This window comes from Hemitrygon akajei, chromosome 11, assembly GCF_048418815.1.
Source record: "Hemitrygon akajei chromosome 11, sHemAka1.3, whole genome shotgun sequence".
NCBI classification, from domain to species: Eukaryota; Metazoa; Chordata; class Chondrichthyes; order Myliobatiformes; family Dasyatidae; genus Hemitrygon; species Hemitrygon akajei.
In genome coordinates, this window is record NC_133134.1 from 130,779,873 (window position 1) to 130,799,691 (window position 19,819).

General features: G+C 41.6%; 2 protein-coding genes across 4 annotated transcripts in view; one reads left to right on the forward strand and one right to left on the reverse strand.

The window, feature by feature from the left end:
- slc9a8 (solute carrier family 9 member 8) overlaps positions 1-7,611 on the reverse strand; it is a 92,400-nt gene extending 84,789 nt beyond the window's left edge. Inside the window, exon 1 of one of the 2 annotated variants that reach the window (XM_073061690.1) lies at positions 7,105-7,611. In XM_073061690.1, the coding sequence (XP_072917791.1) occupies positions 7,105-7,319 (215 nt within the window). In that variant the 5' untranslated portion in view covers positions 7,320-7,611. The remainder of the gene's footprint in view (positions 1-7,104) is intronic. The other variant, XM_073061689.1, reaches the window with a different exon arrangement.
- A 6,858-nt stretch (positions 7,612-14,469) lies between these two features.
- LOC140736014 (beta-1,4-galactosyltransferase 5-like) overlaps positions 14,470-19,819 on the forward strand; it is a 90,800-nt gene continuing 85,450 nt past the window's right edge. The window contains exon 1 of one of the 2 annotated variants that reach the window (XM_073061692.1): positions 14,470-14,797. In XM_073061692.1, coding sequence (XP_072917793.1) covers positions 14,695-14,797 — 103 coding nt within the window. In that variant the 5' untranslated portion in view covers positions 14,470-14,694. The remainder of the gene's footprint in view (positions 14,798-19,819) is intronic. The other variant, XM_073061693.1, reaches the window with a different exon arrangement.

Consider the following 19,819-nt stretch of genomic DNA (forward strand, 5'->3'; position numbering starts at 1 on the left):
TCCTTTGTTTTTGCGACATTGAGGGAGAGGTTGTTTTCTTGACACCACCGTGTAAGGGTGATGACTTCTTCTATGTAGGCTGCCTCATTATTATTTGAGATTAGGCCAATCAGTGTAGTGTCGTCAGCAAATTTAATTAGCAGATTGGAGCTGTGGGTGGCAACTCTGTCATGGGTATACAGAGAGTAAAGAAGGAGGCTTGAGGGGCACAGCCCATAGGGGCACCTTTGTTGACAGTCAGAGGGGCAGAGGTGAGTGATCCCATTTTTACCACCTGCTGGCGATCTGACAGGAAGTCCAGGATCCAGCTGCACAAGGCATGAAACGTCAGTTTAATGCCACAAAATGCTGTCAAGGTTAAAATCAGGTTATTCGTATTAAATGACAGAGGTGCAAGGAGCTGTATGACCTACTCCTGCTTCCTATGTGGTCATCACAAGCTGCTTCACAGTTAATGCTTTAAGTGGAACCTATAATTCAGTAAAGGAGGCAAGGGAAATACTGAGAAACATGAAGGGATTTGCAACATACAGGGCCTTGGAAGATGAGTACCACGTCCACTCAGTGGAACAGCAATTTAATTTCAGGTGAAGAGAGGTGATAATTAGAAAAGTGTACATAATTTGAAAGGCAATTAGAGTGAAGGGAATCAGAAAGAGAAAGGAGCACAAGCATTAAGGGTTTGAAAACCGTTTTGCTTAGAATAGAGCCATATGGATCAGACGATGGAAGGATTTGAGTTATTGCAACTTAGGACAAAAACATTTGATTGGACATTTGAATAGTAAAATGAAGGAAGCCCATCTGGACTGTGGTAGAGTAGTTAAATCTAGAATGACAAAGAGAGTTTAAACAGCAGATTTAACTATTCAGAAAGAGAGTCAGCATTACAGACACAAAAAAGTTTCCAGATGATGGGAATCCAAAGCAACTTAGAGGATGTTGGACGAACTCAACAGGTCAGGCATCTATGGAAATGAATGAACAGTCAACCCTTCTTCAGGCCTGAGAAGGGAGGAGGAAGATGCCAGAATAAAAAGGTGGGGGAGGGGTAGGAGGCTAGCTGGAAGATGATAGGTAAAGCCAGTTCAGTGGGAAACCATGAACTGACATGTTGGAACGTGAATGGGAATTAAAATGTCTGGCCACTTTTGGCAGATGCAACGGATATACTCAAAAAAGCAGTTCCTCAATTTACAACTGATCTCACCAACGCAGAGGAGGCCACACCCCGAATGTTGTACACAACAGATGACCCAAGCAGTTTCGCAGGTGAAGTGTTGCCTCTCCAGAAAGAACTGCTTGGGGCCCTGTTTAGTGATGGAGGAAGAGGAGGTGTACGAGCAAATGTGGCACTTAGATGAGTAAGTGCTGGGAGGGAGATTAGTGCAGAGGGAAGAATGGACCAATGGGCAAGGGGATCGCGGAGGGACCAATACTTGCAGAAAGCTGAAGGGGGGGGGGGGGGGGAGGAAGAGGCATATCTATGTTTAGTGGTAGGATCTCTTTGGAGATGGTGGAAGTTGCAGAGGATGAATGTGTTGGATGTGGAGGTTGACGGGGTCACAGGCAAGGACAAGAGGAAATTACAGAGGTGGAATTAGTAAATTAGAAATTCCACCTTGTGAATACCTGCAGAAAAATGAATCTCAGGGTGAAATATGGTGGCATATATATACTTGGATAATAAATTTACTTTGAACTTTGATCTTGGTGATTATGTGGATGCATGAACTTAAGTTCAAATTGGAGTCAAATGCCAATGTTAAGGCAAATGCCAGAAGTATGAAGCTTTTGGTATGTAAGTAGATGCTGCATGTAGAGAGACTGTGAAGAAGGATAGGCAGCTGATAGGGCAAAATTACAGTCAGTGAGATGGGCTGAATTGTGTCCATTTTAATGCAAGATGTATCAGGAACAAGGGTGATGAACTTAAGAGCATGGGTCAGTACATGTTGTGGCCATTATGGAGACCTGGCTATCACAAGGGCAGCAAAGGCTGATGAATGTTCCAGGGTTTAGATGTTTCGAAAGGGACAGGGAGGAAAGTAAAAGAGGTGGGGAGCGCTAATCAGGACAGTTCACAGCCACAGAAAGGGAGGATATTGTGGAGGGATTGTCTATTGAGTCAGAGTGGGTGGAAGACAGAAACAAGAATGGAGCAATCATTCTACTGGGAACATACTACAGACTCCCAAGAGACACTGAGGAACACATGAGTAGACACATTCTGGAAATGTGCAAAAAACACGTGTTGTCATGGGTGACTTCAACTTCCTCAATACTGACTGGCACCTCCTTAGAGCAAAAAGTTTTACTTAGGCCAAAATTTGTTCAGTGCGTCCAGGAAGGATTCCTAACACAATAGGTGGACAGACTGAATAGAGGAGTGACCTCTCAGTTGGTGAGCATTTCAGAGACAGTGACCACAAATCCCCACCCTTTACCACACCTTGAACAGGTGTTATGGCAAAGCCTTTAATTGGGAGGGGAAGTTACGATATTATTAGGCAGGAATTTGGAAGCATAAATTAGGAATGGATGTACTCAGGGAAACACACATCAGAAACGTGGATGTTGTTTAGGGAGCACTTGCATGGAGTTATGGATAGGTTTGTACCATTGAGGCAGGAAAAGGATGATAGAGTGAAGGAACCATGGCTGACAAGTACTGTGAAATATCTAGTCAATGAGAATAAAGAAGCTTATTCAAAGGTTTAGGAAGAAAGGATCTCATGGGGCTAAAGAGAGTTACTAGTTAGCCAGGAAGGAGAATGAGGAGGCTTTGGAGAGCAGGATTAAGGAAAAGCCCGAGACTTCCTACACATATGTGAAGAACAGGAGGATGTCTAGAGTGAAGATAGGACCTATTAGGGATAGAAGAGGAAACATGTGACTGGGAGTCCAAAGAGACAGGGGAAGTGCTGAATGAATATTTTACTTTAGTAATCTCAAGTGAGTGGGATCTGGGTGTTTGCGAGGACCATGTAAAACAGGCTGATATGCAAGAACATGTCAACAGTAAGAAAGAAGATGTGCTGGAACTTTTGAAAAAAACTTTAGGACAGATAAATCCTAGGAGCCAGATGGAATATATCACAGGTTACTATGGGAAGCAAAGCAAAAGAAAGCTGTGCCTTTGGAGATGATCTTTGCATCCACACTGACCACAGGAGTACCCGATTATTGGAGGGTAGGAAGTGATATCCAAACTCCCTTTGTTTAAGAAAGGTAGGGATAATCCTGGGAATTGACAATAAATTGGACTGGTCAAAGAACACTGAGGCTGTCTACAAGAAGGGTCAGAGCTGTCTCTACTTCCTGAGGAGACTGAGATCCTTTAACATCTGCCAGATGATGCTGAGGATGTTCTACGAGTCTGTGGTGGCCAGTGCTATCATGTTTGCTGTTGTGCGCTGGGGCAGCAGGCTGAAGGTAGCAGACACCAACAGAATCAACAAACTCATTCATAAGGCCAGTGATGTTGTGGGGGTGGAACTGGACTCTCTGACGGTGGAGTCTGAAAAGAGGATGCTATCCAAGTTGCATGCCATCTTGGACAATGTCTCCCATCCACTCAATAATGTACTGGTTAGGCACAGGAGTACATTCAGCCAGAGACTCATTCCACCGAGATGCAACACTGAGTGTCATAGGAAGTCATTCCTGCCTGTGGCCATCAAACGTTACAACTCCTCCCTCGGAGTGTCAGACACCCTGAGCCAATAGGCTGGTCCTGGACTTAGTTCCACCTGGCATGATTAACTTATTATTATTTATGGTTTTATATTGCTATTTTCTACACTATTCTTGTTTGGTGCAACTAACAAAACCCAATTTCCCTCGGGATCAATAAAGTATGTCTGTCTGTCTGAATTATAAACTAGTGAATTTTACTTCAGTGGTGGGTAAATTATTGGAGAAGATTCTTTGAGACAGGATCTATGAGCATTTAGAGAAGTACAGTCTGACTACAGACAGTCAGTATGGCTTTGTCAGGGCTGGACATAACTCACAAGCCTGATTAAATTCTTTGAGGATGTGACAAAGCATAACGAAGAAGGCACAGCAGTGGATATGGATCTTAGTAAGGTGTTTGACAAAGTTTCCCATGGTAAGCTCATTCAGAAAATCAGGAGGCAGAGGATACAAGAAAACATGGCTGTGTAGATTCAGAATTGGCTTGCCCATAGAAGGCAGAGACTGGTTGTAGACTGGGACATTGGCAGGATGCAGAACTGGGCTGGGAAGTGGTAGATGGAGCTCAACTCGGAAGAGTGACTCACTTTGGAAGGTTGAATTTTAAAGCAGAATACAAGGCATGATTCTCGCCAGTATGGAGGAACATGATGATCTTGGGGTCCACATCCATAGGTCCCTTAAAATTGCTGCACAAGTTGATAGGGTGATTAAGAAGGCAAATGGTGCGTTGGCCGTCATTTATCAGGGGATTGAGTCCAAATGCCGCGAGGTCACATGGCCGCTCTATAAAACACTAGTCAAACTACGCTTGAAATATTGTGTTCAGTTCTGGTCACCTCATTATAGGAGGGATGTAGAAGCATTAGAGAGGTTGCAGAAGTGCTTTATTAGGATGCTGCCTGGATTAGCGAGCATGTCTTATAAGGATAGGTTGAGCAAGCTAAGATTTTCTCTCTGGAGTAGAGGATAAGAGGCATTAAGAAATTACATTAGGGGCATTAATAAAGATAGGCACATGGATGATAGAAAAAAGGGCTAAATACGAGAGAAGGGTTATATTGATCTGAGAGTAGGCAAAAAGATCAGCAGAATATTATAAACCAAAGGGCTTGTATTGCACTGTAGTGTTCTATGTTTCATGAATCTGATAAAGGTTACACTTAGAAGTTACCATTTTATTAAATGTTGTAGTAGGCCTAGAGTTTTGAGTGGTCCACTGTTGCTCATAAGTAGCATATTCAGTTGTCAACTCAGAACAATAAGGCATCAAGAGCAGTGAGCATCTCTACAAAGAAAAAGTTTAGACACAAATTACATCCTCATATCCAATCTATAGCAAGGGAAGGGTGTGCCAGAGGAGATCAGGTTTATAATATTTGCAGTGCTGGCAGAAGGATCTCGCTGGTGTGCGTGTGCGTGGTTTTTAAAAAAAAACTTTTTTTTTCAGGGAAGGTCACTGAAATTGTCCTTGGTCTTCATCAACTCCTTCTTCCCAGCGGTCAAAATAGATCATCAATCACTGTGGATTCCTACCACCACAGGACTCAATGGACAGGATCTTTCTCACACAACGATCAAAGGAGACTAACAAGGTGCAGAACCAACTTCTAAACCATTTTTTCCATTTCACAAAAGCATTTCACAGAAGGGATTCTGATGTATACTGCTGAAATTTGGTTTTTTCATCTCCAACTTACTTAAGCAATGATTTTATCTGATGTGTTCAATGTCATTCAAAAATTAGCCATTGCTGGATATCAGTTATTATCCCTAAAGTTTTCTGATCTTAATTTTAGTAACACTTCACCTTACCTAAAATAAGTCATCCACCGCAGTGGAACTAAACTATAGGTCAATTCAAAAATACTTGACTGCAGGAACCAGACCATTGTACTGTATTCACTGTGTGATAGTGTGTAAGTGATACTTACATATGTGCACAATCAGAGGCCATCTTCTAAGACATTGCTGACTCATGAGAGTTTTGAAAGAACGGATCTTGGTACATTAACCTGCTGCACTTCATAACACTAACCTCCAGCATCAAAACTTCACATTGAGCAGAGACTACTGACAGCCATTTCTCAATGAAGGTATGCAGCAAAGATCTTACTTCACTCTAATCCAGAATCACCAAGCCATCCAAATAAAGTGTTTGAGATCAAGATCTCAAAGCAGGCACAAAGCTCACAGTCTACTGTGGAGTACGGATCCCTGCCTAATGCCATACTCATGAGACATCTACAAAAAAAAACTTCAAAGAATTTGAGACATACAATCAATTTTGTGTCCTCAAATTACACCAAGTACTCTAGCATTTTTAAGCAAACCAAGTGTCCTCCCCAGACCAACATCTCTATCAGCGAGTCCTAATTACACATAGTTTGCTCAGATAAACATTGTCATGCCTGTCACCATATATCCAAAACAGATCCTGTCATCCAAACCCAAACACTGCCCGAAAGTACCAGGACTGACAGAAGAATCAATTTGAGGACATTGCCACATCTTCCTTGAAATTACATAACTTCTCAATCGATTAGTGCTATTCATTTCCAAATAAAAAGGCACATTTTGCAGCTTGTTTACCTCGTTGGCTATCCATTGATTTTGATTCATGATGACCTATTGAATAAAATAAAACCTGTGTAAAACTTGATCACATGGCTTAGAAGATTTTGCTGGACTTCCATGTATCCTCAAGAAAAGAACACACAGGGAAAATCCAGCAAAAATAGTATATCCACTGATTCATCAAACACTTTATTTCCACTTGTCTTGTAAGCCACCTAAGAACCCAAAGAAATAGAGTGGAAGCAAGTAATCTTCAACCTTAAAAGACTGCCTAAGATCATGGAGAGAAATGAGAAGTCAAGAAACAAATATCTAGGTGAAACAAGTAATCAATCTTCACACATAAAAGAAAACAATCAAAAACTATAACGGAATGTTGGACCTTAAGAAGATAGGAATAAAATAGTGTGCAAAACGTTGCACTCTAATCCTCAATATGTTTGTGTTAGACAAGAAAATTCCCAGTTAAGTAAATGGCTTTAGATTGAATGTGTATCAGCATGCCCAACAAGCAGTTAGCTTAGTCTACAATTCCGCACTCTTATTCAGTATGAGCCATTATACATCACCCTATTCTCAAAGTTCTTAACATTAAAACAAATCAATCATTTTGAGCCTTCAGGTTAACAGAGGAAAGAAACCATGCAAATTGGAGACTGGTTCTGGAATTCGGTTGTGCAAATAGTCCTTATACTGCACTATTTAGTCAGGAAAACAGACACTTTGCATTACAAACTGTGAACAGACAGTTACACTTCAATAGGTTAGGAAGTATTCCTTTGCACTACCCGTCCTCCAAAACGTTTCTGAAGACAGCTGTTCACTCACCTGCCTTGTCCTCCCAGTGATGTGTCACTTCCATCTTCTGCAGCTTCACCGTTATCAGTACCTGCACCGCCGGCCGGGGCCGCCTGTAGTTGAGCAGGTTCTTCGAACTCGGGTACCCCCTTGGAATCTTCGCAAAGGATGCAATGAGACATCAGCAACAGGGTGAGCGCCGCAATGTTGGCATATGACCTCCCCACAAAAGTACTAGCCATCATCCTCCCCTCCCCTCCCCTCCCCACTTCAATTACTCTGAGGATGAAGGAAACTTCACTCTCCCCTTAAGCCAGGCACTGCTGTCGCACAAACTCCTCACTTCCGGCTTCGTAGCTGTTTACCCGCACGGCATTCTGGGGGGATATAGATACAAGAGGGTCTGCAGATGCTGGAAATCTTGAGCAACACATGCGAAATGCGGGAGGAATTAGCAGATCAGGCAGCGTCCATGGACAGGGAAAACTGTCGCCGTTTTGGGCCGAGACCCTTCATCAGGACTCAGGACTGGCGGATAGAGCCCGTCCATTGTTGAGGTAGACTACAAGTCCCAATGTACACCGGGACACGTGGGTCACGACTTGCGGAATGACGTGTCTGTGTTGCAAAGCTCTGTCCTTCAATTCTCAGAATCACACCACTGTGGGTAGTCAGTGATGACACATTTGGATTTGATGGAATGGAAGTCATAGTGTCAAAGATATTCTTTACATTTGGCTATGGTTGTGTAAACTATGCCAATGTTCACAACTAGCATTTCTCATCAAGGGGTTCAGCAGTGGAGAGGGTGAGCAGCTTCAAGCTCCTGGGTGTCAACGTCACCGACAAACTATCCTGGGTGTATATTCATGCAATTACGAAAAAGATACGCCAATGGCTGTATTTCAAAGATTGAAAGTACATTTAGTGTCAAAATATGTATGCAGTATACAACCTTGAGTTTTCTCTTCCCCACAGACAGCCACCAGACAAAGAAAACCATGGAACTCATTCAAAGAAAAACATCAACCCCTCATCATGCAAATAGCAACAAAAAGAGAGTGAAAAACACAGAATATAAAACATAAAATTGAACGAGTCCAGGCATATTCAATTCAGCTCAGTGTTCATTATCTGCAGGCTGACTGATTCAAAGTCGCCCAAAATAGCTATGATAAAAAGGAGAGACCAGAAACATGACAAAACATGAACTACAGAGTCCAAACCACAAACTGCGCCGATTAAACCTTGCCCAAGACCCAGGACTCGAGCACCATCCAGGGAGAGTGAGGCCATTTGAACACAGGAACCTTCCATTGGAAGCAGCAGGTGAGAAGGAGTGTCGTGGAAATAATAAGAGCACCAGAATGACTTTGAGTTTCATTTTAAGAGTTTATTAACATGATATCATGGATTGTCTGCAGCAGTCTTCACCGCTACCAGAACTCTGATTTTTAGGTTATACAGAGCTCATATTTATACAGCAAGACAATTTAACATAATTTTGTTTGGCATCCCACGGTCAGTACAAGATCGATTATGTCAGTTATCTCTCAGCGTGAGTCTAACAGTCCTCATTGTTCCCTGTTACCAGGACTCATGATTTATCTCTGAATGTGAGTTTAACAGTTCTCTCTGTTCCCTATTATCAGGACTCATAATTTACCCACAGACACATCCTCCCTCCTGGTTATTCTCAAATCACATCAGCAGCCTTAAATCCAGCTGCACCAGAATGGTCAAGTATCCCATCGTACACTAGTTTTAACTATTTCTACTACAGGAAGAAAGAGACCATCACCAGCAGACACTTTCCTCCAGCAGCGGTGAGCGAGAGGCTGGTAGAAGCCTCTTGGCTTCTGCTCACACCTTGATAATTTCAATCTGCCTCAGCACTTTAATTGGCAAGATCACTGAGAAATGGAGTTGATCATAGCTTCCTAACCCTGCACGTTCCTAGCACATTTTTCTTGAAGCCTAACAGAACACCCTCAGAGAAAACAAAGCGTCAGTTCGCTCAATTGGCCCAATAACACAGAAAAATGTAGATCACAGGCTCCAACTGTAGCAGAGCCACACATGAAAGAAAAAGAAGACGTGAAAGAAGTACTTTTGTGAACCACCTGGAGGACGTTGTTTGCTGCTGCCATCTTCATTATGTTTGAGGAGATTTTTTTAATCACCAAAAACTCTCAGAGATTTCTGCTAACGTACCATGGAGGGTATTCGTACTGGTTGTATTACCATCTGGTATTGAGGTGCCAATGCACAGGAAATGAAAAAGCTGCAGAAAGTTGTAAACTCATGCAGCTCCATCACAGGCATTAGCCTCCTCAGCATTGAGGACATGTTCAAAAGATGGTGCCTCGAGAAAGTGACATTCATCATTGAGGACCCCCATCACCCAGGACGTGCCATCCTCTTATTACTACCATCAGGGAGGAGGTAATGTTTTTGCCTCTGCCATCAGATGTTTGAATGGTCCACAAACCCATGAACACTATCTCACTATTTTGCTCTCTTTTTGCACTCCCTCTCTCTCACACTCTATATATATATGTGTGTAATTTATAGTAAATTGTATACTGTATTGCTGTACTGCTTCTGCAAAATAACAAATTTCATGGCATCTATCAGTGATAATAAACCTAATTCTGATGGTGAGCTTTCAGATGGTGAATGTGTGTGGAATGCTGTCCAAGTTGCATGCCATCTTGGACAATGACTCCCATCCACTCCATAATGTACTGGTTAGGCACAGCAGTACATTCAGCCAGAGACTCATTCCACCGAGATGTAACACTGAGCATCATAGGAAGTTATTCCTGCCTGTGGCCATCAAACTTTACAACTCCTCCCTCGGAGTGTCAGACACCCTGAGCCAATAGGCTGGTCCTGGACTTATTTCCACTTGGCATGATTAACTTATTATTATTTAATTATTTATGGTTTTATATTGCTGTATTTCTTCACTATTCTTGGTTGGTGCAGCTGTAACGAAACCCAATTTCCCTCGGGATCAATAAAGTATGTCTGTCTGTCTGTCTGTTTACAGAGAGGTTGTCTCAAGTGATCAGTAGAATTTCTCAGTCATTTGGTGATAAACCATTGTCAAGGTTTACTGATTGATATGTTGTAATGATTCCAATAGGGTGACAGTTCAATATAGTGTTAAGTCCTTCTCAGAAAAGCATTCAATCATTCTTATTGCACATCTGAAGAAAGAGGTTGAAATGACACAGGGGGCTCCAGTTTAATTAATGAAACAATCATAAATATACATCTACATGCATGACAAATAATTCTGCAATTGGACAAGATGTGTATTTGGATTTTTTTCTGCCAGCTTTTACTGAGGTAGAATAAGATAGTTTTGTATACCTACAAGAGAGGTTCCCTCTAAGTTGTGAGATGTAAATTACTGTTTCTCATCTCCAGCTCTTCTGCTTTTTTCATTTTATATGATTGCTCCAAGGATCTAATACTTTAATTTCCTTGAGATCCACAGTTGAAACCTCTTTCTCAATGTGTTATGTTGTAATTCCTGTACATATTTGAATATTATCCAACATCTGTCCATTCTCAACACACTTAGTAAAATTTCCCAATATATCATAGCCAACTTGAAATTAATACATTGTAGTTTCTGTAATCATTATCTATTCAAGGCCTTTGTATCTGATTTTAGTAGTTTAGTCTCTTTCTTAATGACAAATTCTGTCATATTTCAGTTCATCTTTCCTTAGGGAACATTCACAATAGGTACTCATTATAACACAAAAGAAATCCAGATACTTTATTGCATAAGGAATATTTTCATTTTTATTTACATTACTTGTTTTAGAAGAAAAGTGCTAGTTTTGCACACTAGGTGGATTCAGAATTGGCTTGCCTGCAGAAGGCAGAGGGTTGTGGTGGAGGGAGTACATTCAGATTGGATGGTTGTGACTAGTGGTGTCCCACAAGGATCTGTTCTGGGACCTCTACTTTTTGTGATTTTTATTGATGACCTGGATGTGGGGGTAGAAGGGTGGGTTGGCAAGTTTGCAGACAACACAAAGGTTAGTGGTGTTGTAGATAGTGTAGAGGATTGTCAAAGATTGCAGAGAGACATTGATAGGATGCAGAAGTGGGCTGAGAAGTGGCAGATGGAGTTCAACCCAGAGAAGTGTGAGGTGGTACACATTGGAAGGACAAACTCCAAGGCAGAGTACGAAGTAAATGGCAGGATACTTGGTAGTGTGGAGGAGCAGATGGATCTGGGGGTACATGTCCACAGATCTCTGAAAGTTGCCTCACAGGTAGGTAGGGTAGCTAAGAAAGCTTATGGGGTGTTAGCTTTCATAAGTCGAAGGATAGAGTTTAGGAGACGCGATGTAGTGATGCAGCTCTATAAAACACTAGTTAGGCCACACTTGGAGTACTGTGTCCAGTTCTGGTCGCCTCAGTATAGGAAGGATGTGGAAGCATTGGAAAGCGTACAGGGGAGATTTACCAGGATGCTGCCTGGTTTAGAGAGTATAGATTATGATCAGAGATTAAGGGAGCGAGGGCTTTACTCTTTGGAGAGAAGGAGGATGAGAGGAGACATGATAGAGGTGTACAAGATATTAAGAGGAATAGACAGAGTGGACAGCCAGCGCTTCTTCCCCAGGGCACCACTGCACAGTACAAGAGGACATGGCTAAGGTAAGGGGAGGGAAGTTCAAGGGGATATCAGAGGAAGGTTTTTCACTTAGAGAGTGGTTGGTGCATGGAATGCACTGCCTGAGTCAGTGGTGGAGGCAGATACACTAATGAAGTTTAAGAGACTGCTAGACAGGTATATGGAGGAATTTAAGGTGGGGGGGGGGTTATATGGCAGGCAGGGTTTGAGGGTCGGCACAACATTGTGGGCCGAAGGGCCTGTAATATGCTGTACTATTCTATGTTCTATGTTCTACATTGTAAGTGGAAAGCAATCCAGTCAGCTTGCTAATGTGACTGGCATTTTCAAGTTCCAATCATTCTCATTAAGTTTGAAGTAAAGAAGAACATTTCAAAGTGGTACCATGTGATCTTGCATTATTCCAGTTTGAGATGTGTCATACTTAATGCACCAATGCTAAAAAAGGCAAAACCTTATCTTACAAGGGAAAGGGAGACCACAGCAAAGACATCAATTGAGTGTTTCTTTTCAAATGGAAATTGGGAATTTGGTACTCAGAATCACCACAAAATACACAAAATACCCACGTGAGATTGTAATTTAATAGATGGTCGTGATTTACCTGCTTGAACTTAATCTCAACATCTACAAGGTGAAGGATCTAATTGAACCTGACCCTGCTGTGCAAAATTTCCCTCCAAAAATAATCAGAATCAAAGATTCAAAGTGCATTTTCAATAAAAGTATGTATGGAGTTTCCAGCTTGAAATTCATCTTCACTAGAAACAGTCATGAATCAAAGGAAACCACAGAACTTGTTCAAAGGAACTCCCCCTCCTCGTGTGCAAAAACAACCAAGCAAACAGCATACAAAGAGAAAAAGAACATAAAACACAAAATTGAAAGTGTCCAGGCATATTTATTTCAGCTGCGTTTCATGTTCAGATTATCACTGACATGTCATGAAATTTGATGTTTTGCAGCAGCAGTACAATAGCCAAAAATAATATAATTTACATTAAGAAATATTAAAAAAAATATGCAGAGCGGAAAGAAAAATAGTGCTGTAGTGTCATTGGTTCATGAACCATTCAAAAATTTTATGGGGAAGGGGAAGAAGCTGTTTCTGAACGTTGAGTGTGTCTTCAGGCTCCTGTACCTCCTCTCTGATTGGAGTATTGAGAGCAGGCCACGCCCTGGATGAATAATGTCCTTAATGATGATGTCACCCTCTTGAAGCATTTTGAATATGTCTATGATGATGAGGCTAGTGCCTGTGATGGAGCTGGCTGAGCTTACAATCCTCTCAAACTTTTTCCAATCCTGTTCATTGCTGCCTCCATACCAAATGGTTATGCAACCAGTCATAATGCTTTCCACAGTACATCTGTAGAAAGTTGCTGGAGTCTGGTGACAGACCAAATCTCCTTGGACTACTAATGAAGTATAGCTGTAGTTGTGCTTTCTTCATATTTGAATCAATGATGCCGACACCAAAACTTGAAGCTGTTCATCCTTTCCACCACTGACCTCTTGATGAGGGCTGCTTTGTATTCTCCTGATCTGGATACCTACTGCAAACACTTCGAGGCACCATAAAGCTATCACCAACACTGTCCACATGGACTCCCCCATATTCACTTGAAGGAGTCATCCAATGTCTTTTCCAAAGCCAGCATCAAGAATTGATTACTTGGCATACAGAAGATTTTCGATACTCACAGAATATAACACAAGGCCTCCTTGAAAAACTGCCAATTCCCTAGGAATCTTGGAAACTCTGCCTCAAAGTGGACAAGAATTGGGAATTGTATTGAGAACCTCAAAGTGCACACACGTCAGGAGCAGAGAGAAAACATGTAAGCAAAGGACCCCTCCCCACAAGCCCTCCAACTTTTAGACGCCTCCAGCTCAATCTGTGGAAGGGTATCCGTAAGGCACAAGTTACCTCAGAAATGCAAGTCATCCTTGATCCCCGAGGGATTCCCCAAAATAAGGGGAATATCTTACATCATTTTACTTCGTGTAAACCGATTTTAAACTCACCAGCTGTCGTGAGGAAATTTGAACTCGTTCGATCCTCTGAATTACTTTCCCACTATGTTACCTACCTATCTATAACAATATATCTAACCACAATATTGTTATGTCCCGTCAGTCATTCCTAATATGGTTTCACGGAATTCACCGACGGAACTCCGGTAAAGCAGATTTACACAGTGAATCACTGGCGAGAGAAATGGCATGTTATGGTGTCCGGTCGTAACCTTGCTGTCTCTGAAACAAGCAAGCACAGGGATCCGCCCTGGGTCGGCAAAATGACGTTAGCGGTGAAGGCACTTCCCGTTAATCGCGGGGAGGCCGGGCAACCGAGAACGTACTGACAACACACTTAGCAGATTAAGACCTTGTTCAATTCTCAGTAAAAATAAGTGGGAACAGGCACCATGTCCAAGGGCTTTGATTTCGTTGGAATAATTTGCTGGATTGCAGTGTTGCCCTTTGCACTGGATGTGAGAGAGAGAGAGAGCAACGCCGGGCACTTTACCTTCTTTGTGGAAACAAAGGCTATAATCCCAATGGCGAGAAAAAGTATACAGAGAGAAGAAGACACTAGGGCAAAGTGTGTGTTTAAATTTTTTAAAAAACATCCCGTAACAGGAAATGCAATAAAATAATAATTCTTCCTATTTCCGAGTAAGAGGGCGGTGTTGACTTTCCAGCCGGAAGTTAGCGAAAAGCGAGCGCTTCACCGCCCTCGGTTTGGAGGTAGAGTCTTCTGTATTCATGAATGTGGAGAGCAGGTTGCTCTTTTTAGCTGCTTCATCGCGGAGGCTCTCCTCCCTCTTTCTCTCTTAGATATAGTGTCTGTAGAATTTCCTCTCCCTCAATCCATAGCTGCTGTAGTTTTTATTCTCTCTCTCTAACTGCGGCGGCCGGAATCTGTTTCTACATTTAGTTTACAGCATAATATGAGAATTTTACGCATCCCGAACCGTTCAGTATTTGCGTTGCTGTTTCTCTTCTCCTTGTCATCATCATTCCTCTACTTCATATATGTAGCGCCTGGGTTAGGTGAGTGACATATTTAACATTGTTTGTTTGTCTGTCTACCGGGGGTCTGCCGTTCCCTGGAGGTGAGGGAGGTGGCGGGGGATTTGCCCACTATTGGACGTTCAGTTGTCAGTCCTGGGCCCTGCCCTTTCGAATGAATGAAGGATGATTAAAACAACAGAAATCGATAAAGTAAAGGAAACAAACGGTCTCATTTCGTTTCGGAATACCGAATGAATATTAAGTTTTAAAAGCTTTTTTCCCCTCCTCAATGCGGTTGAGCGGAAGTACTGCGTAGCTTGGCCAGAGAAACAGGAGAGACGCCCCAAGGAAAATCGCATGATCGCGATTATTTCGTGTGTATGTATAAAAATAGGAAGGAACATCTTTGTATATGTTTTATAATCGTTCCCTTATTTCATTGGACTTCCACAAATATTGAGTTTTGGATTTTCGGCGTTGTATTTTTATAAATACAGCATTCTATTTATGACCAGTGTTTGTAACCAAACTATTTGATTTACTCAAGCTTGTAACTGGCAACAGTTGAATCACATTGTTAAATTTCGTAACTTTTTGGTAGACGGTTGACGCGCTTTTTACGTGTTGAGTGGGCGATTACGATGATGAAAGTGGAGTCTTTGCACATCCCTGAGCTCGTTGCAAGTAACTAACCCATTCACTCCCTTGTTTATTCGGGCAGGAAAAAAACAATATACATTACTTTTCCTTAGCTAAATTGTTATTTCTGATCGTTCAGCAGCCTTCACGTGTTCGCTGCGAGGTTAAAACTTGGGGGCTGATGGATAATTGTAGAATTGTGGGGGGCTGGGGGTGGGTTAAAGTATACAGTACAGTACTCCAAATTACCCAGGTGGCATCTTTACAGAAACGGGAATAAGCGAACCAGAGCAAGATTTATAGAAAAGGTTGAATAAGAATTCTTGATTTGTCCCCAAAATGCAGTTTTTCTTTTTGTGATTTCCTTTTGTGTTATACTTTCCACTAGGTTATTGAACTTTTAGATTGCGCTACTTTTTTTTTTCTCTTGCTATCTGTTCTAAGTTTATTTAAGGGCGTGTTTGGCAGTGAAGCTGTATCTAATTCTACTGCTGCAATCTAGACAGAGTCTAACTCTATAAAGATTTGATTGGAATCCCTTTTATAAATTGCAAATTATTCCTATTTGCTGAGATTGTTATTCCAGGGAATAGTGAAACGTTAGAGAGGCTTATTGAAATGTTCAATGCTAAAAGATGCATTGTAGCATTTATTGAAATATAGATGTGAATCTGACAAGATGTACTATAAGCCTGTAGAGAATTGGGATTAGAACAGTGGGTTTATGTTGCTTAGCAGAGGCTGCATGCCAAATTATTGGTTGCAAAATGTACCACCCAGAAGTTTATGATGATGCAGTTGTAATTTACCAAACTTTTGCAAATTATATTTTAGTATTTTACTATAATTGGCAGACTTCACCCAATAATTGTGATCCACTCCTATTCCCTGATTCCTGCTAACATTGGATCTAAAAGCTCTACCAGCACGTTTTATGTTTTCTATATTGATCTTGTGAACCTGGACAATTTATCAACAAATAAATTGATTATTGGGCTCTGCTAATTTAATCTTATCCTTACCTCAAGAACACATGTAAGTTCTTTCATTGTAATTGGATAATTTTCCCTTTCTCAATTTTGGGGACAGCTGGGCTTAATAGATAAATTCCTTCTAATCTTATTTGATGTTCATTGTTTGCCAAAACTGGGAAGGTTACATATTAAAACTGTTAATTAAAATGTTTTGTTCCCCACTTAACCAGTGTAGCATTGTTAACTGGAGCCTCCAGGGTAAAGTGCTAACCTGAGAGGTGTTTTTCATGTTTACGCTTTGGTACTGTCTCGTTTCTACAGTTATGTGATATCTTCAGTTGCACACAGGTGCTGCCCTGCAATTGACTTCTCCTGTAAAATTTATTTCCCTGTGTTTTCTTTAATACCCTGAATAGTGGTGCATTATTTGGGATTAAAAAAAAGACTTGGGGGGGGGGGGGGAAGAAAAGAAAGTTGTACATTTTTAATTGTTTTTTTAAGATCTGGCATAATAGTCCATATTTAGTTTTCTTTTAACCTTTCTTGATGCCCCCATCCTTCTGAATTCCCATCAAATACAGGCCCAGAAACATGAAATGCTCCTCATCTGTTAAGCCCTTCATTCATGAGATCATTCACATGACCCTCCTATGTAGCCTCCCCAGGGACAGCACACTCTTTATTGGATATGATGCCCAAAACTACTCAATGCTCCGAATGTGATCTGACCAGTCTCAGCAGTACATCCTTGATTTTTTATTCTCCTGATGAAATGAATGCTATTTCCCTTCTTTACTCATGGACCCAACCTGAAAATTACTGTGAGGAATTCAGATTTGTTTATCCCATGAACATTGAAACAACAATCACGTATGTTATTTGTGTTAACAATAAATACCGTACACCTAAGGATGTACTGGGAGCAACCCACAAGTGTTACCACAATTTTGCCACTAACAAAGTTTGCCCACAATGCTTTTTGGCAAAACAGTACAACTCAATAAATCAGAACACAACAAGCAAATAAAAACAGCAGCAAAACAAGTATTTCTCATGAGGCTCCTGTACCACCTTTCTGATGGCAGCAGCAAGAACAGAGCATGGCGATGATGGATGCTATTTTCCTGTAATGGTGTTCCTTGTAGATGTCCCCAATGGTGTGAAGGGCTCTATCTGTGATGGACTGGGCCATATCCACTACTTTTTGTAGTGGATGCAGCCAGTCAATATACTTCACCTCACCTATAGAAATTTATCAGAGTTTTAGATGTCATCTAAGCTGAATCTTTGCAAACTTCCAAGGACATTTGCTTTCTTTCCATTGCATTTCTGTGCTGAGCCCAGACCATGTGAAATGATAACACCAATGAATTTACAGCTGCTGACCCTCTCCACCTGTGATCGATCCCCCAGTGAGGACTGACTCAGGAACCTCCATTTTCCTCTTCCTGAAGTCAATAATCAGCTCCATGGTCTTGCTGACAATGTGCAAGAAGCTGGTGTTATGGCACCTCTCATCCAGGGTTTCAACATCTCTCCTACCCAGTATATATCTAGGTTACCTTTGTACTGTATGTCTTCTCCCATACAGGTTGTTTTTTCAGTTGCCCTCTTGGCATTTAAAGGCTTCCCAATGGTCTGTCTTCCTGCTAATCTTTGCCATTTTGTATGCCTTTCCTTGTTTTTATACTGTTCCTAATTTCCCTCATCAGCAATGGTTGCCTCATTCTCCCCTTAGTGTGTTTCTTTGAGGTATATCTTCTGCTGTGCCTTCTAAATTACTCCTAGAAGCCTCTGCTATTGCTGTTTCACCATTTCCCTGTTAAGTTCCCTTGTTAATCAACTCTGGCCACTTTCTCTCTTCTCTGTAGTTCACTTTATTCAACAATAGTACTGTTACACTAGGTTTTAGCTCCACTCTCAATCTGCAGATTGAGATCATTGTATGATCACTGTCTCTCTTAAGGGTTCCTTCAGCTTAAGCTCCCTGATCAAATCTGTCTCAAATCCAAAATTGCATGTTCTTTGGTGGCTCTGCCATGACCTGTTTTAAAATGTCATCTCGTAGACCTACCACAAATTCCTTATTTGGTAGTCCACTAGCTAGTCTCACCACGTAGTGAAGTTGCCCAATAGTCACTTAAACATCGCCTTTCTTGCTTGCCGTTCTGGTGTATTTTGAAACCCACATCCTTACTCCCATTTGGAGGTTTGTACATAACTACAGTCAAGATTTTTCTTTTGCCGTTGTGGTTCCTATATTCTAACTACAAATCGAATTGCCTTAATTTGCTTTTGATAGGAAACAATGCTGATTTGGGTGTCTGTTGAAGCACTTTCACTCCAGTGATCTATAGAACAATGTTTGATAATTTAAGAGTATTTTGTTTTTATTTTTAATTACTGCAGCTTACATACTCCATAGTTTGTTTAGAAAGCTATGATTGAAATAATCATTGTGAAGGATGAGTTAGTTTAGATAGTGCTTCTTATGTCACTTTGCCATATGTTCTTTGTCACTGAATTTGCAGTATGTCATTTCAGACTAGCTCACTAATGTTTGTAAGCATTTGTTTAGGTAAATCATGTAAGGATCTTTGAGATGTTTTGATGTGGAAGTTAGCCCATCCATGAACGTCGCACATTCTTCCCCTTTTTGTGGCCCTTGATTACTGATTGAAATGTAATGATTACGATAGTGTGGCCTCCGTCGGTCATGATTGACCGTGGGTACCACCTCTGGTAGTCAATTCTCCGGGGGGAGTTGCTATGGAGATCCTTCTGTTGCCCATGCAGTGGGACCCCCCTCTGCATGTTGATGGCAGGTCCAGAGGAATGACGAAAATCGATACAGTTTAGTGCCAGCAGCATCACAGGAGTTGCCGTGCCAGTGCTGGGTATAGCAGTCAGCCGCCTTCGGGACTCCCGACTCCAGATTTTTCCTCGGGGTTTACTCCCAAAACCTTGCGGGTATGGCCACAAGGCAGTGGAGGTTTGAAATCAGAGTTTTCCCTCTCCTAGATAAGCTACTATCCGTGGTTATGGAGCCCCATCTGCCCGGAGCAACTGGTTTTAAGGCGCCAGTGGCCCGCCTTTGCCCCTTCTCCTGTCAGTGAGAACAGCTCCTCCAGGCATAAGAACTATGTCACACGTGAAGGCCAGGAGTTGGACTTGGTTGTCAGAGGCTGTTTGAGATGCACGCCATGAAGAGCATTTGTTTAGCAGTGGGAGCTCGTCCCCACTACAACCCTTCGGCTATGACAACCCTTGGAGCCAATGATTAGGATAAAAGCTGGAAAATATACTTCAAGAATTATTTTAGCATACTTATGAGAGGGGAATGCAGACAACACAAATTAGTATCTTGGGATTTCCCCAATTCTAAAACCAAGTGTACTATTAAAATTTCATACTCCATGCGTTAAAATGTAACATTTTTACCATTTCA